Source organism: Corvus hawaiiensis, chromosome 1 (genome assembly GCF_020740725.1).
Source record: "Corvus hawaiiensis isolate bCorHaw1 chromosome 1, bCorHaw1.pri.cur, whole genome shotgun sequence".
Classification (NCBI taxonomy): domain Eukaryota; kingdom Metazoa; phylum Chordata; class Aves; order Passeriformes; family Corvidae; genus Corvus; species Corvus hawaiiensis.
This window is the reverse complement of record NC_063213.1, coordinates 93,532,554-93,544,564: the sequence shown is the minus strand read 5'-3', so window position 1 is coordinate 93,544,564 and position 12,011 is coordinate 93,532,554. Positions and strand designations below refer to the sequence as shown.

The 12,011-nt window shown below is 54.9% G+C and overlaps 1 protein-coding gene across 1 annotated transcript in view; it reads left to right on the top strand.

Moving 5' to 3' along the window:
- SCN4A (sodium voltage-gated channel alpha subunit 4) overlaps positions 1 to 10,314 on the top strand; it is a 42,897-nt gene extending 32,583 nt beyond the window's left edge. Inside the window, exons 19-26 of the mRNA XM_048314655.1 lie at positions 826 to 999; positions 1,649 to 1,771; positions 2,004 to 2,282; positions 3,493 to 3,546; positions 5,005 to 5,142; positions 5,693 to 5,797; positions 6,472 to 6,742; positions 7,175 to 10,314. Coding sequence (XP_048170612.1) covers positions 826 to 999; positions 1,649 to 1,771; positions 2,004 to 2,282; positions 3,493 to 3,546; positions 5,005 to 5,142; positions 5,693 to 5,797; positions 6,472 to 6,742; positions 7,175 to 8,364 — 2,334 coding nt within the window. The 3' untranslated portion in view covers positions 8,365 to 10,314. The remainder of the gene's footprint in view (positions 1 to 825; positions 1,000 to 1,648; positions 1,772 to 2,003; positions 2,283 to 3,492; positions 3,547 to 5,004; positions 5,143 to 5,692; positions 5,798 to 6,471; positions 6,743 to 7,174) is intronic.
- The last annotated feature ends 1,697 nt before the right edge of the window (positions 10,315 to 12,011 follow it).

Below are 12,011 nucleotides of genomic sequence, written 5' to 3'. Positions count from 1 at the left end.
ATTTATTCATCTTCGTGTGGGTCCTCATTTCACCACCGCCAGCACCGGCTGCTGGGAGGTGCTTGACAAGCAGTTCATGGTTTTTATTTTGCTGCTCAGCACCTCCATCAGCGCCTGGTGCCCCCTCTCAGAACCCAGGTGTTCCATTAAATCAGCCTAATTCATCATCTGTGTGTTGGCCTGGTGCTGGTGCCAAGTGTTTGGGCCGGATTTAACCCAGGAAACACCAACTTCTCTTCAGGTTTGGAGGTGAAGAGAGAGGGAAGGAGAACAGAGGGACTGAGAGGGTTTTCAGACGCACTTTACATGTCTGCAGCTCGCTCTGAGGTGGTTTGGGGATGTCTGAGGTTGTAGCTGGTGCAGGAATTGAAAGCTGAGCTACGCCAGCTGTGCAACACCTGGTCACCACGCCCCTACCTCTGACTGCTTACCCAACACAGGGGTGTAGCACTCACCCAAACTCCTCAGGGCATTTTCAAACCTCCCAAAGCATCCCAAGGTGTGGGTAGGCATCCTGGGGTTTGAGTTGAGACACCCAGGAACTGGCTGCAGCTGGACTTCGGCTTCAGTGAAGCTTCGCTTTGGGTCCAACCCCACAAAGCCAACAGGGACTTGCAAACAGGAGTTGGACCCCACGTTGATCAGGTCCATGAATAAATGCCAGCCATCCTTAGGCTCCCAGCTTCCCGAGCCCTGGGGAAAGCAGGGGGATGCCAGCGGGGGTGTGCCCTGGGATGCCACAGGTCCCGTGGAAGGATGACTGTCCCGTAGCTCTGTGGGGTCCCGTGGAAGGATGACTGTCACGTAGCTCCATGCCCCTTGCAGGCTTTCGAGGACATCTACATCGAGCAGCACAAGGTGATCCGCACCATCCTGGAATACGCAGACAAGGTCTTCTCCTACGTCTTCGTCATCGAGATGCTGCTCAAGTGGGTGGCCTACGGCTTCAAGGTGTACTTCACCAATGCCTGGTGCTGGCTGGATTTCCTCATTGTGGATGTACGTGATGAGCAGGGCCAAGCCAAGGGGCTTGGGGGCGTTGGGGGCTGTTGTAAACGAACCCAGATTGTATTCTGGAGGATAAAGGGGTGGCTGTGGAATGAGAGCTTAGAAGATTACTTAAAATAATGGTCCCGACAGGAAGGACCACTTCATTCCACTTTCAAACTCTTCTGTTTTACACCCAAGCCAAGAACAGTCCCTGCTGTTCCACCAGAAAAGTAAAGCTGTGAAGGGACACAAGGGCTCCCAAGTGCTCCATGACAGAGCAATCTGTCCTTCCTGTCCTTTCTGTGTCCACATCAATTCCACCCTCACACTCAAGAGGTGTCACCCTGCCCCTGGATCCCTGGAAGTGTCCCAGGCCAGGCTGGACGGGGCTTGGAGTAGCCTGGGATAGTGGAAGGTGTCCCTGCCCATGGCAGGGGGTGGAACTGAATGGTCTTTAAGGACCCTTCCAACCCAAACCACTCTGGGATTCTGTGACCCTTGAGGTGTCTGGTCACCAGGGACCCCAAGGACTTGATGTCTGTGTCCTGGGGCTAGAGGATGACCACCAGCCTGAGGGACCCAGGAGAGAGGGAAGGGCAGGAGCTGCAGTTGTGTTTCCACCTGAGGTGCTGCTGATCACTTGGGCTGCTCCTTCCAGGTGTCCCTCATCAGCCTGACAGCAAACTGGCTGGGATACTCTGAGCTGGGAGCCATCAAATCCCTGCGGACACTGAGGGCTCTGCGACCCCTGCGTGCCCTGTCCCGGTTTGAGGGCATGAGGGTAAGTGCGTCCCCATGTGCTGCTGGCCCTGACAGGGACATGAGAGCCTTCAGCAGTCCCCTACACCAGGGACATCCCAGTTGGTTTTCAGGGGCCTCCAGATCGGTGGGATCAATGCTAAGGTCCCTTTGGTCCAGTCTGACCCCGCTCGGTGCTGCTGGGAAGGGCAAGGTTGGGGCATGGGAACATGAAGGCCCCATCCAGGCCCCCAAGGTGTTTTCTCCCCTTGCAGGTGGTGGTGAACGCCCTGCTGGGCGCCATCCCCTCCATCATGAACGTCCTGCTGGTCTGCCTCATCTTCTGGCTGATCTTCAGCATCATGGGGGTGAACCTGTTCGCGGGGAAGTACTACAGGTGTGTCAACACCACCACAGGCGAGCTCTTCGACATCGACGTGGTCAACAACAAGAGCGACTGCATGGCCCTGCTCCACACCAAGGAGGTCAGATGGGTCAACGTCAAGGTCAACTTCGACAACGTGGGCTTGGGATACCTGTCCCTGCTGCAGGTGGTACGTCACAACATCCGGTGTCACCGTCCAAGACGCGTGGAGCCCTAGCAGGGCAGTGGGATGAGCATCAGGGCTGACGTGGGATGGGGTTTCTTAGCTGCTTCTTAGCTCCAAAGCTGGTTTTTAACACCAAAAAAAAAACCCCTTAGGAAGGGGTTTTCTCCTAGCCAAGGAGGAAAAGAGACAGGGTAGAAGATGGGAGGGGAAGGTGTCACCAGGGAACTGCTACAGATGGGTGCAGACAGCACCAAGGCTGGCGCGGCAGAGCAGCCTCTGCACAGCACGGGGTGCAGGAGTCAGGAGGAGAGGCTCTGTCACCCCTGCACCCTTTGGAAAGTTCAGTCTGCTCCAGCCGTAGGTTGTGGGGCTTTGCGTGGGGCGGGTGACGACTGGAAAAAGGGCGCACGTGTCCCCTGTGGGCAGCCGGGTTCCACTGAACTCCCCACAGCTGGGCCGGGCAGCAAAGGGGAACTGCTCACCACAGCTTTAATAAAAATATAGGTGTGAGCTCCATTATGGGGCGGGCTGGGGCTACTCCCATCGCATCCAGGGGAACTGGTGGCTGCAGCATCGGAAAATAACCCCAGCTGATGACCCTGCTTCTAAATTCAGCTTCCTCTTCAGCCTTGTTGTTCCATCAGATTCAGGAAACAAGATGTGCAGACCTTTTGTTTAACAAATCAGCAGCAAAAGGCTGTGAAGGACCCTGTAAAATATTTGGTGTAGTCCCCCGCCCCACTGGGATGGGGATCCAGCAGAACCAGAGCCAGGATATGGAAGTCAGGGCTATGGAGGTGGCACAGTTTGGGACTGGAGAGGAGGCAGCTGGCCCTGGCACAGCTCTGCCTTTGGGAAAATGACTTTGAAGTCAAGAGGAGAAGGGAGAGAAGAGTCAATTTCATCTTTTGGTTTGCAGTGGTGTTTTGGGAAGTTGCCGGTAGCCTCAGCCCCAGAACGGCCCATGAATATTCACATGTGAATTTCCATATTTCTGGGACGTTTTTCTTGTGGGTTCAACCCATGTCCCTCTCCTGCCATTCCCACAGAGAAGCAGGAGTGCTCAGAGCTAAACCCCACACACCCCCATCACCTTCCCTTTCTTCCCAGCCCCAAACACCTCCCAGAAAATCCATTCTTCTCCACTGTCATAGAATCACAGGATCCTTTATGCTGGAAAAGACTCCAAGTCCGACCGTTCCTCTTCCCACAGGCAACCTTCAAAGGCTGGATGGACATCATGTACGCAGCCGTGGACTCACGCGAGGTGAGGGGACACGCAGGGACACGTTGCTGATTCCAGGGGTTGGATTCCCCTTGGCAGACTGGGATCGGGGTCCCAGAACTGGGGCTGGGACGGATCCTTGGCTACAGCATCACCTCTAGCTCTGCCCTGTGGTGCTGGCGGCTGCCTGCATCCCACCCATGACCTCAGCCAGGCTGTGGGCTACAGGGTGGAGAAACCCCCAAAATGTATCAGCTCATGGAATCCCAGGACGGTTTGTGTTGGAAGTGACCCTAAAAACCATCCAGTGCCATCCCCTGCCATGGGCAGTGACACCTTCCACTCTCCCAGGGTGCTCCAAGCTCTGTCCAACCTGGCCTCAGACACTTGGGCAGCCACCACGTCCCCCTGCTGAGGTGCACGGCCTCAAAAAGGGCAGCCACGTGTCCCTGTGCCACCCATGTCATTGTCACCTGTGTCCAGGCCCCACACTGGGCTCCCACCCCGCCCCAGAGCTGGGGCTGAGTCTGCTCGGCTTCAATTCCAGGGGCCAAAATCCCTGCTCTGCCCCCACTGCTCCAACCTGGAGGGCTCATCCTTCCTTCTGCTGTGACCTGATGTCCTCCCTGACCCCTCCAGCTGGGAAAGCTCATCCCATCCTGGAGAAAGTGCCTGGCTTGCCTTGAGCAGTAATGGGTTATGAGAAGAGAGCAGCCAGCGTTCAACCACTGGGTTCAACCACTGGGTTCAGTGAGTTGTTAAAAAAGCCCAGGTGTTTGAAGAGTGTTGTGCAAAGGCTGTTCCTACTTTGATCCATCCCCAAAACTGTCCCCACAGCAGGAGGGGTTTCCTACTGTTCTCCAATCACACTGGGGGTCACCCCACACACCCACAGGCCTGAAGGGTTGTTTTCATTGCCTTTTTTAGCATCCTTCCATCGCCCTCTGAAAATCCTTCAGGCCTCTGCCCCACCTGGGGCAAAGCTGGTTTGGGAGAAAATCCTCCCTGTTCTGCCAAGAGCTTTCCTCAAAATGGGGGAAGTCAATGGGGTCACCTTGGGATGTCTCTGGTCAGAGAGCAGGATTAAGGGATGCTCCTCAGGATGAGGAGCATTGTGCAGGGTTGTGCCACCCCGCTGTGCTGGACATCATGTACACAGCCATGGACTCACCCTTTTCCTTTCCCCTCTCAGATATATTTCAGCCGTTGATTCATAATCAGCTGATTAGAAACTCATTTGCTCATTAATATCACTGCAAAGGACATCCTTTCCCATTCCCCTGCCCATGCTGTGGGATCAGGGGTCAGGATGTCCTTGGCCCTCAACCGGTGTCACATGGATGTCCCTCCCCATGGCTGCTCTCATTGGGAACACACGGCCAAAAGTTTTGGAGCAGCCACCCCCTGGCTCTCTCCAAACACCACAAGCCCTTGTCTGGGGGCTTGGGGACCACCTCTGGGGACAGAATCAGTCTCACTTTTCCCGTCTCTCCTGGCCAGATTGAAGAGCAGCCGCAGTACGAGATCAACCTCTACATGTACATCTACTTTGTCATCTTCATCATCTTCGGTGCCTTCTTCACCCTGAACCTCTTCATCGGCGTCATCATCGACAACTTCAACCAGCAGAAGAAAAAGATGAGTATTTCCTGGCCCCTGAGGTGCTGCTCTAGGCTGGAGGGGGCCAGCACAGTGGTGGGGTGATGGGGCCAGGGCCACCATGCCCTGGATTAGGATGGATCCCAGGATTCTTATCCATTAGTGGCTTCCTGCACTGGACAAACGGCATGTGGGGCTTTGTGTCCTGGTCATAGCAGTTACAGAGGACTTAATTTATGGGTGCACAGGGAGGAAGCAAAGGGAGGCTGTGTTTTCTCTTGCCTGGGCCATCACTTTTATTTTCTTTTCCCACCCCGGGATCATTTTTCTGTGGACTAAGTTGAGACTCAACTTCTGCTTCCAAGCCAGCAGCTCAGGACTGACACCCCAGGGCAGGGAGCAGGTGGAGGGTGGGCAGAGCTGAGCACACTGGTGGTGCTGAGCGAGGTCTGCAGGACACAGAGAGGACACCTTGCTCCCAGCAGGGTCTCTGAGGGGCTGGAGATACTTGGTGCGAAGGGACGTGCTCAGAGACGCTTGGTGGGAAGAGGAGAATTCCCGAGACTAACAGCAGTGATTCCCTTTGTACTTTGGAGGCAAAGACATCTTCATGACGGAAGAGCAGAAGAAATACTACAATGCCATGAAGAAGCTGGGATCCAAGAAACCCCAGAAGCCCATCCCCAGGCCATCGGTACGTTGGGTTCATCCTCCTGGAGCGGAGCACGCGGGGAACACTGCAAGCCACCAGCTGTCCCAAAGGGAACAAGAAGGGTCCAGGGAAGACCATTTGCCCCGTTGTGACTCTTCAGACAGGAACCAGCCAAGAGCTGGGGCTTCACAAGAGCCACCTCCCTTGGGTCTGCTCTTTAGCCCTGGGTCTGCTGGCAAGGGCAGTGATGGGGTTTCTTTCTCAGGAATTTGGTTTTTTTCCTAGTTTGGCTCCCCCCAGCTCCTCTCTGGAAGGGAGTTGGGCTCTAGGAAAGCTCAGCTTTCAACTCCCCAGAAGGGACCCTGGTCCAGCCAAAACACTCTCAGCTGTGCTTTGGGTTTTGTATCCCTGCACAAGTGAGGTCCTTCCCGTGTGTTAATTTGTGCCCTATCAGCTGTGGGTGTAATTACCAAGGACTGCACCCTGTGCCCACTCCTCCTGGCCGTGGCATTCCCAGGGGTGCTCCATCCTGAGAGGTGCTGGGAATCCTCCCCCCGTAACTTTTGGGGCTGTGCTGGCCACAACCCTGAGGTTTCCCACACTTGCAAATATGGTTCCTTCTTCTCTTTCTGTTGTGTTTTTGTTTTGCTGTGTCTGTCATGTGTTCCCACCTCTTCTCTGGTGCTCCATCGTCACCCTCGTGTCCCTCATGGCAGAACAAATTCCAAGGGAAGGTGTTCGACTTCGTTACCAAGCAAGTGTTTGACATCACCATCATGATCCTGATTTGCCTGAACATGGTGACCATGATGGTGGAAACAGATGACCAGAGCGAGCTCAAAACCTCTGTCCTCTACAAGATAAACCTGGTCTTCATCGTCATCTTCACCGGGGAGTGCGTGCTCAAGATGTTTGCCCTGCGCTACTACTACTTCACTGTGGGCTGGAACATCTTCGACTTCGTGGTGGTCATCCTCTCCATCCTGGGTGAGTCCCGCTGCTCCCACCACTCCCTCAGGGATCCCACTGGACAATGAAGAGTGGCAATGGTCTCACCAATCCACAGCCACCAAGTTGTCACTGGACCCTGCTTGCACCGACCCTTTGAGCAGGGCCAAGCCCCCAGGACCCTGAGACATGACAGATGTGAGGCCACCCCAGGCCAGGGTGAGGGGCTGGGGATCTCTCTGCTCCTTCTTGGTGTTATTTCCCTTGGTGTTCTCTTTCTCTGAAACAGAGCAGCCAGAGTTTAACCCTTGGGCCTGTGCTCGGAGGTTATTTTTTAATGTTTTCCCTGTCACTGGAGGAGCTATCAGAGGTGGCCTCACCTCCCTGTGTCTGCCCAGACAGAGCAGAGCAGCTCCCCCTCACCTCCCACTGGTGGCACAGCAAACTCACCTGTCCTTCATCCCTCCACAGGTATTGTCCTCTCGGACATCATCGAGAAGTACTTTGTGTCCCCCACCCTCTTCAGGGTCATCCGGCTGGCGAGGATCGGCCGCGTGCTGCGGCTGATCCGAGGAGCCAAAGGCATCCGGACGCTCCTCTTTGCCCTGATGATGTCCCTGCCCGCCCTGTTCAACATCGGCCTCCTGCTCTTCCTCGTCATGTTCATCTACTCCATCTTCGGGATGTCCAACTTTGCCTACGTCAAGAAGGAGTCGGGGATCGATGACATCTTCAACTTCGAAACCTTCGGGAACAGCATGATCTGCCTCTTCCAGATCACCACGTCAGCGGGGTGGGATGGGCTCCTCAACCCCATCCTCAACAGCGGCCCCCCGGACTGCGACCCTGAGCTGGAGAACCCCGGGAGTTCTGTGAAAGGAGACTGCGGGAACCCCTCCATCGGCATCTTCTTCTTCTGCAGCTACATCATCATCTCCTTCCTCATCGTGGTGAACATGTACATCGCCATCATCCTGGAGAACTTCAACGTGGCCACGGAGGAGAGCAGCGAGCCCCTCTGCGAAGACGATTTTGAAATGTTTTATGAAACTTGGGAGAAGTTTGACCCAGACGCCACCCAGTTCATCGCCTACAGCACCTTGTCTGACTTTGTGGACACCTTGCAGGAGCCACTCAGAATTCCCAAGCCCAACAAGATCAAACTCGTCACCATGGATCTACCAATGGTTGCTGGGGACAAAATCCACTGCCTAGACATCCTCTTTGCCCTGACTAAGGAAGTGCTGGGAGACTCGGGAGAGATGGATGCCCTGAAGGCCACCATGGAGGAGAAGTTCATGGCTGCCAACCCCTCGAAGGTTTCCTATGAACCCATCACCACCACCCTGAAGAGGAAACACGAGGAGGTCTGTGCTACCAAGATCCAGAGGGCTTTCCGGAGGTACCTCCTGAGGCGCTCGGTGAAGCAGGCGTCCTACATGTACAGGCACAGCCAGGACCCCCTGGGTGAGGACGCGCCTGAGAAGGAAGGGCTGATCGCCACCAAAATGCAGGAGATCTATGGGAACACTGGGACAGACGTGGAGACAGCCCCTGCCTTGGGCCTCGAGCCCATTCCCAGCTCAGAGACGCGCCAGGATGCTCCTGAGGAAGCACGAGCTTGGGATAAGGAACGCGTGGTGAAAGAGTCGCTGGTGTAGCACAAGGAGATTCCACCTCTGGCCCAGCCCAAAGAGGCTTCATCTGTGTCTCCTGTTCAAAGCTCTTCCATGCACAGATCTTTAGATCTTAGATATTGAGCTAATTTCAGATATTTCAAGCAACCACCTTGACTTTCAGAGCAGGATCTCCTCCTGATCCTGGGTTTTACAAGCCCACTGCACTTGCAAAGAGTTTAATTCTTTTTCTTATGAGAACTCAAATGTGAAATCTGCTGTCAGTGAAAGAGAAACAAGTTAGTTTTGAAATGATCTCATCACGGTAACGATGTTTTTCAGACACGAACAGAAGAGTATGGTTGTCCTTTCACTTAAAGTAATTATTTATTAATGTTATTTCACAGTTAAGAGATTTTCCTGTATTTTATTCTTCCACAGTGCAGCCAAGCAACCAGTGAGAGATGAGCCAAGTGAAATAATATTAAGAATAATTACGGAAAACACAAGGTTTTGTGAACAAAAATCTTCAAAGTCTTAAAGTAGCACCTTTCTTTTGAACCTCTGAATAAGCTTGATGATTATTTTTTGTTACGTACAAGAGAAAGTGCAATTCTGTCTTAAAAATTGGTTTGCAAAGCCAAAGCAAAGCATCTGCAGGTTTGTTCTCAGGGTTAAATATCAGGTTTTCAAGGTCTCTGAATATGCATTGAAACCAGAAATCATTCAGGTCTCTGCAGGACGAATGTAAACACTATTTATAGTCAGGTTTTACTCTGTTTTCCCGTTTCCATCCAGGGTTTGTGGCAGGAAAGCAAAGGTAGGGTTTGGAAAACGTCCTCCAAGAATCCCCAGTCCCAGGGACAAAACTCTCAAGGGTTTTTTTTTTCTAGCCCTGTTGCAAGAGGAATGGTCCCACTGGAGCGCTCTTGGTTGGCGTTCCCAATGTCCTCTTCATTAGTATTAATTAATGAGATGGACCCCAAAGGATCGGAGCAGATGTTTGAACGATCTTTTCCACGAGCTGCTTTAGGGGTCCCCTAAATCCCACCCAAGCCCCAGGTGGCTCCATGTAATAAACGACCCCATTGGGGTGTGAATCCCAAAATCCTCAGGCAGAGCATCTTTCCCTAGGCTGGGGCTGTGGAGAGGCCCCTGTGGCACGTTCGGGACGGGCCAGGAAGGTCCTCACCAGGAAACCTCCAGGCAGAGGAGCATTTTCCCAGGGGGAAAAGGGACTTGCTGTTCTTCACACAGGTGAGCGAAAGGAAAGTAAATCAAGGAAAAGGGTCCTGGCACAGCCATGGCTGCCCCTGGATCCCTGGCAGTGTCCAAGGCCAGGCTGGACGGGGCTTGGAGCAGCCTGGGACAGTGGAAGATGTCTCTGCCCTTGGCAGGGGGTGGAATGGATGAGCTTTAAGGTCCTTCCAACCCAACCCATTCTGTGATTCTGTGAAAAACATGCAAAAGGCCCCAAGTTCACCTCTGACCACTTTCTGCCTTCAAAAGGGAAACTCCCCCACTCTTGAGATCAAAACAAACGAACCAAAACCTCTTCCAGTTCAAACAAGGGCTGTTCCTGAAGCCAAAGGCTCCGTCTTTTTGTACTCTGATGATTCTCTTCTCTTCCCGGGCTGCTTTGGGCGCTGCTGTCACGGATGCCCCGTGGCCAGGCTGGCCAGGAGAGGTGCTGAGCTTGGCTCGGAGCCATGAGCCGCCAGCCAGGTGGCAGAGCTGGGGATGCTCAGCTCGTCCCGTGCCCTTGTGCTCTCATTTCCATGTCGGTGCTCCCTGGAGCAGGAGCTGGAGCTGCTGTCGCTGGTGTTTCCATGGGAAGCATCCCTGGCACAGCAGTCCCTGCCCGGATCGTGGTTCACAATTGATGCTGCTTCTACGTTTGTGTCGTCGGGGATGGGGAAATGCCCCAGAGCAGGGTTTGTGTGAGCTAAAGCTGTTTTTCTTTGTACATTTCTTACAATAAACAACTGTAAATGATCTGTTATTACGATACTGGGTGTGCTGGGGGGGAAATGTTTTCCCTGCACTGGGAGGGGTGAACACCCCTTCCCTTTGCTCCCTGTGCTTGGCCTTGGACCTGTCAACCTCAGCAGGGCCTGGGGATCTCATCCTGCACAGGAGGCCCCCAGGGCTGTCCCTTGGGACCTCCAACCCAGCTCCCAGAGCTTCTGCTCTGCTCATGTTCCCATCCCCTGGAGCCCTCGGTGCTCGTAGACTCCAGGAGCCACAGGAGATGCTGCTGTGGGCTCCCCCAAGGACAGAGGAGGGTTTGGAGGAGGTTCAATCCCCCCAGGCTGCCCCACACCAGGCTCCAACCCCACCCCAACAGCCACGTGGGAGCAGGTGAACATCACTGGGAGAGGACAGGGTGGGTGAAGCAGGTTCTGCGTCAGCGAGGAGCCGCCCCTGGGCCCCACTGACGTCCCCAGGGGCCACGGCTCGGCCTCGCCACTGTTTTTGTTGCTGCTGGAACAGCTCGTCCCAGGTCTGGCGTAATCCAGGTGCAGAGCAGCCTGTGCCACGCAGGGGCTGCAGGGGCAGAGCCCACCCACCTGTGGGTGAAACCCAAACCCCAATGCATAGGGATGGGCTGGGGACGGTGGGGAAGGCGCTGCTGCCGGCTGTGACTCTGCTCTGGGAGCTGTGGAGCCACAGTGGCCCAGGGGAAGAGGCGTGGGGAGATGGGACACTCCCCGTGGGTCCCCCTACACCCCACATCATGGGTGCTGTAAGCACAGGGGCCTTAGGGGACACCGAGCCCCTCTGAGCCTTTCAAGGGTGCCAAGGAGCCCACGGGCAGCTCAGGGGGTGATTTGGCCACTGTCACTGCAAACCCTCTTCAGTCTGTGCCCCACTCCTGGTTTTACCCCACAGGGCACCTCCAGCATCCCAGCTCCCATCTGCAGCCCCAGAGCCTGATAAAAACCCCTGCAAAGCCTGCCAAGCACGTGGGCATCCCTTCCCTTTGCCCTGCTGGGATACCAGGGCCAGGCTCTGCTCCTCCAGCCAGACCCAGGGGTGGTGGCAGCAGGGATCCTGTACAGCACCAGGAGAAGGCACCTCTCCCATCATCTTTCCCTGATGGAGCCGTTTTTTCTCTGGAAAACTTTATTTGTCTGGCTTCCTGTCCCTTTGCATGCAAAGTCAGGCTGGGGCTGGTTCCCGGCACCCATCACATGCTCAGAACTGGCAAAAACCCACCCAGCTTGCAGAAGATGAAGGTTTGGGGAGGCCCCGGGCAGTGGCACTGGGCTCTGGGGACCAACACGACTGGCAGAAGTACCCAAAGGTGTTTTTCACTGGAGTTACAGTTCAGTGCTCACCCCCAGCTGGTAACGAGCCCAGCCAGGGGGGCAGGGCCTGGGGGAAACTGTTTCTGTTTCTGCACCAGAGCTCACCTTGGGGGGCTCCTTGCGCTTCCCTGGGGCCTGGCTGGCCCACGGGTTTCATGGAGAAGGCTCTTGGAAGTGGCAAATGGGGCGTGGAACACGGATGGGCATGGCTGGCACTCAAGGGGCTCCTTATTTTGGCCATTTCCCCCTCTCGTCTTCTCCCTGGAAGCGCTCAGAACACGTGTGGATGAGGCACTTGAGGCCCTGGGTTAGTGGTGATCATGGTGGTGCTGCTGGGCTGGCGATCCTCAAGGCCTTTTCAAACCATAATGATTTTGTGAT